Source organism: Tachypleus tridentatus, unplaced genomic scaffold, assembly GCF_004210375.1.
Source record: "Tachypleus tridentatus isolate NWPU-2018 unplaced genomic scaffold, ASM421037v1 Hic_cluster_2, whole genome shotgun sequence".
NCBI lineage: Eukaryota > Metazoa > Arthropoda > Merostomata > Xiphosura > Limulidae > Tachypleus > Tachypleus tridentatus.
In genome coordinates, this window is record NW_027467782.1 from 60629472 (window position 1) to 60635260 (window position 5789).

Sequence of the window (5789 nt, forward strand, 5' to 3'; positions counted from 1 at the left end):
TAATTTACCGACTTACTACCACATTCCAGTCTATGTGTGTGTATTTCTTACGTTATGTATTTATGTGTGTGTGTGTTTCTTGCGTCATGTACTTATGTGCGTGTGTATATATTTCTTATTTTATGTACTTATGTGTGTGTGTATTTCTTACATTATGTACTTATGTGTGTGTGTATTTCTTACGTTATGTACTTATGTGTGTGTGTATTTCTTATGTTGTGTACTTATGTTTGTGTATTTATTTCATTATGTACTTATTACAACATAGGTTTTTACAAAGAAACTTACATTTGACAACGCCATCTGCTGTACCACTTTTTCTGTTAGCTCCAGTTCCGACACAATCGTTCTCACTTAATACGTCAGTTTTCGAGGCCTTGCTGCCTTCTTTCATCTTTATCTCAGGAAAGTCTGGCTCACTCCCTTTCATCTTTATCTCAGGAAAGTCTGGCTCACTCCCTTTCATCTTTATCTCAGGAAAGTCTGGCTCACTCTATTCATTCATTACGTTAAGAAAATACATTATGTTCTCTTTCTCTCCATGTCATATACTATTATAAAAGATAATTTAAATGATTAGTAATGAACTGTTAGTTTGATAAACATTCGAAATATATATCTTGAAAGTTTAGAGACGCTTGGCTTGATAAAGAAAACCTTATCAACAATGTGGTGAGTTTTGACAAGTTTACGCCATCCAAATATAATCTACTTTAGTTATTTCAATCCAAATATAATCTACTTTAGTTATTTCAATCCAAATATAATCTACTTTAGTTATTTCATAGTGATTATTGTCCATTGAGAGTTTACCAGCGCCTTTAATCCTATACTGTCAAATGTCCTGTCCTGTCTGGGTAGAAGATATTGTGATTTTTACTGTCAAATGTCCTGTCCTGTCTGGGTAGAAGATATTGTGATTTTTACTGTCAAATGTCCTGTCCTGTCTGGGTAGAAGATATTGTGATTTTTACTGTCAAATGTCCTGTCCTGTCTGGGTAGAAGATATTGTGATTTTTACTGTCAAATGTCCTGTCCTGTCTGGGTAGAAGATATTGTGATTTTTACTGTCAAATGTCCTGTCCTGACTGGGTAGAAGATATTGTGATTTTTACTGTCAAATGTCCTGTCCTGTCTGGGTAGAAGATATTGTGATTTTTACTGTCAAATGTCCTGTCCTGTCTGGGTAGAAGATATTGTGATTTTTACTGTCAAATGTCCTGTCCTGTCTGGGTAGAAGATATTGTGATTTTTACTGGCAGCTCTATCTTTGGTGGTCCTCTCAACATTTTTTAGCAGTCTAACTTTCCATAGTTAAATCATTCTTTAATGTCACTTAACTCGCCAGTGTCTGATGCAGAGCTTATGAGAATGATTATGATATAGAACCCTAGTTTCTACATTATATGGTTCTAGATTTTGTAAATCACATCTTTTCGGTAAAACACGTGGCACTTCCTAACACCTACTTAACCTTGGAGTTTGTCCTTTCTTGTGGCGGGACACCTATAGCACTACTGGTGTACTAAATGGGTGTCATCAGGAGATTTGGAACACCAGTACAAATTTTTAAACCAAATGAAAAATTTGCCAAAGAAGAGAATTTTTAAAATGTTCAAACTATTACAAGAGTATAATGTTACTTTCTACTATAAAATATATTGTATATTTTGTGTATCCAGTAAAAAACATGAAAAATTAAATATTTGATAAAAAAAATTTATGTCGAAAGGCGAATATTTTACTCATCAGTTTGTTGATCATAGCCACCTGTCGGAAACTAACATTCCAACTCTTGAGTGATGTCGAGAAACCCACTTGTTGAGAAATTTATATGCAAAAACGGCTCGTTTGGGTTGAGAAAATATTTTACATAGAAGAGCGAACAACGTTTCTACCTTCTTCGGTCATCGTCAGGTTCACAAAGAAAGAAGTTCGCTCTTCTATGTAAAATATTTTCTCAACCCAAACGAGCCGTTTTTGCATATAAAATTCCAACTCTTGTTCACTCGACATTGTGTCTCCACATACATAAGGTATATTTCATTAAATAATTTTCATAAAACACAATAAAGTGCTGGTGTTTATAACAATGTATGGCACTGATACCAGTGTCCAGTAATTTTTGACAATGTGGTACCATAGTGATGTTTAAGTGTTTATTAATGCATCTTCGTGATGCTATTGAAAGTCATGTTTATGGATGGTGATCCCTGTGACTACTAGTGATGAGTAAAAAGTCACATTTTGCACTAAACGTTAGACTTTACTTTTTTTCCTACATCCATGACTACTGAAGAAAGGACGATGTGTATGGCTGAGTGAGTTTTTTATGATGATTGTGTGGTGATGTTACGATGGTGGTGGTGATTTGACTACATGAGTATTTAATGCAACTACATGGTGATGTTAAGACATAAAGTGTGGTGATGTGACTACATGGAGATGTGTTAATGCTTACGTGCTTAATAGTGTAAACACTATTTCAAATTTTTATGAGAAACTACAGCACTATTCTATACTGACTTACTACTAATGCTTATTGACTTAGTCAAGTCATTTTAGTTTCAGCTATCTTACAATGTCGAATATAGTATCTTTGTATATTTAATATGTTGCTAACGCTTACTGCTTAATAAATAATAATATCAGTTATAGCAGTTAGAGTTACACCATACTATATTCAATTAGTGTTAATGCAATGGTGTTGATAACTAATTGTCTCTGATTGTCTGGGTTGGTAATCTGATAACTCAATGGGTATCTGGTTGGAAAAAGTTTGAGAACTACTTGTTTGAAGCTTTTCTGTTGTAATAGTTTTTTACTTCATTATTTACTGAATATTCTGTCAGTAGTCTAGTTACTTATGAGTAATGCTCAAAGTTTTCTGATTTTTTTTAGGTTTGTGCTTGAGCCCCCTTCCCCTAAAATAATAATAATCACAGACAGTTTGTTCAGTTAATTTATTTCAACTCATAATAGTTCATGCTTATTATGCATGTTCATGTTTTACACCTTTTGATTTTGAAATTTTGCAGAAAACATCCATTGATGGGAAGTGCTGATGGTGAATGTAGGCATCACAGTTAAAAGACTCCCTGACAAGATGGAGTGCTCATTATGACGCCGTGAACCAAGTGAAGGCAAATTTGAAAAAACTGACCTCAACTCTTGAAGTACTGTGCGACCTCAAAGAAATTGTGGACCCAAGAGGATCAGCTCATATTTTGCTGCCTGCTGTATGTGACTTATCTTTTTTGAGTTACCTTTCATTCTTGTGTGAAGTCCTGGAAGAAATTAATCTCACACAAAAGTATTTCTATATATTTGGAATCAGCCTTGAAGCTCCAAACTCTAAAACTGTTTCTTGTAGATCAGCACAATGGAATTATGAAGAGGATCATTCATTATGCAAGCACAAAATGTGAGAAATGGACATTTCTATGAGAGAAAACGGGAGAGTAAAGCCCTGAAAAAGAATGCCAGGAGAGATAGCAAAGTATGCTGGTCTCACACTGCCAGAGGAAGTAACGTGTTAATCACTTTCATCAATAATTGGAGATTCGTTCTAAAACAATGGATCAAGTTCTGTCAATCTTCGTTATTATTCATCCAAACAATATGGTTTTTACCACAGAAGAAGAACTTCACTGTGTTCTAAATTTAATTAAGATTTTTGATACATTCTCTGATGAAGATATCAGTATGGAACCTGGACTACTTCAGAAACATTTAGGAGCTGCCAAAATCAGCGTTGAAGAGGCAAAGAAATGGACAGCATTGCAGTTTCTGGAGTTTATTTTGAAAAGGGATTTTTATAAATCTCTACCAAGCTTGTTTTTTCAAACTGAAATTAATAAAAACATTTCTTTGGATCCATCACGCGTCAGAAAAGAGTAACAAATCTGGTTTTATTTTCAATTCCCCATTGAATATGTAAAGAAGATGGATTTTAATGATGTTATTGATGAATTTCAAAAATTAAGGCTCGAAAACAGAGAATATGTATCCTCTCTATTTATCTTTGAAGAACAATCTGAGCGTTGAAACTGGAAATCTTGTGTTTTTTGTATAAAGTAAAATGTAGTATTACCTGTTCACTGAATGTTTAAGTTTCTACAATTTTCTTATTTCCAATGTGCATAAGCCAGTACTATACTATTTAAAAATGTACTTACAACGATGATATATTTTTTCTGTATGTTTAAATTTTCAAATTATTTATGGTGGGGGTGTGCCAAACGAAGGATCCACCCCAGGTGCTAAATACTTTAAGTACGCCCCCTGCATAGCCCTACTTTACCTTACCACCTGTATAGCTATACCTTACCGCTTCGACTAAATCTAGTTTTATCAGCATCAACATTTGTTTATTACTCTACACTTCTTGAATAAGTACCTCCTGTACATCTTCAGTTAGATTTTTCTTAATTCATTTTTATATGTTATGATGTCTTTTCTTCTTTTAATTTTTCTTACTTTTCTTCATTGTAAATATTTTCTTTCTTTCCTCTTATCTTCTTTTAATTGTCTTAATTGTTTCATCATCTCTAGTAAAGTTTTGGTTTGACTCCATGACCAGATTTTCATCCTCAGATGCAGTCAAAGTTGTATCTTCATTGAAATAATACCACTTGCAGGACAGTGTTGTAACGTATTTTGTAGTTATGTAGGTTATTTTTGGATTAGTTGGAAAAATAATGCCAAATTCAGTCGCAATAGTGATAACAAGTTAATGTATATTTTTCAGTAATGTTTATTACGTATGTATGTATAAAATATAACATACACTGTGAGACGTATGCATATATAATTTTAGACCTAGTTTCATAAGCAAACCTTTAAAGATAAATTCTGAAACTAAATGTAGACCTTGTTACAAGTACATTTCAATATAAACTATGAGACGTATGCCTAACTTATAAAATATAACATACACTGTGAGACGTATGCCTAACTTATAAAATGTAAACTATAAAACGTATACCTAAATTATAAATATAAACTATGAGACTTATGGCTACCTTATAAAAGTTCCTCGCAAAAACTGATCCGTAAATAAATAATACTAACTAACAGAGTCACTAACATAATAAATACGATAACTCTCACTTCCAACACTTATAACTTTTCAGACACTAACCCATCTCAATCATCACGGTCTCTTGTCATTTTTATGGTACTCCTTGTTTCTACATATTAGACAACGTTTCCCAGTTAACTTTTATGCTTTTTTAACCCTAACGTCACCTTGTGGCTTGATGGTCAGTCTTGAGGCTCATAACACTGAAACTCATGTTTAGATACCCGTTGTGGACCCAGCGTAAATAGTCCATTATTTAGCTTTGTGCTTAACTTCAAATAAACAAATTACAATCTTAACATCATATATCCTCTAGTAAACATCTATTAGACCTTTTGACCAATTCCACAGTAAATTACTTTGTAAAGTCATTTAACAAAATTTGGAATTTATTGGATAGTCAACATGATTTCACTGAGGGAAAATCTTACTTTACAAGTCTTTTGATATTCTATGAAAAGGTTACCACTTGTGTAGATCAAGGTAAGAATCAAAACTTGATACATCTGGATATTAAGAAAGTATTTGACAAGGTGTCATATAAAAGGCTTGTAAACATTTATTTATATTCATGTAGGAACTAAGTTAACTAACTGGATAGAACAGTGGATTGATAAAAGAAAGCAGAGGGCTGTTATAAATGGACCTCAGTCATAGTGAAGTAACATCGTAAGTGGTGTACCTCAGGGCTTGGTCTCAAGTACAA

The 5789-nt window shown here is 33.2% G+C and overlaps 1 protein-coding gene across 1 annotated transcript in view; it reads right to left on the reverse strand.

Annotated features, from left to right (window-relative positions):
- Window positions 1-303, reverse strand: part of LOC143242347 (caprin-1-like) — a 19546-nt gene extending 19243 nt beyond the window's left edge. Inside the window, exon 1 of the mRNA XM_076485704.1 lies at window positions 289-303. Coding sequence (XP_076341819.1) covers window positions 289-303 — 15 coding nt within the window. The remainder of the gene's footprint in view (window positions 1-288) is intronic.
- Between the last annotated feature and the right edge of the window lie 5486 nt (window positions 304-5789).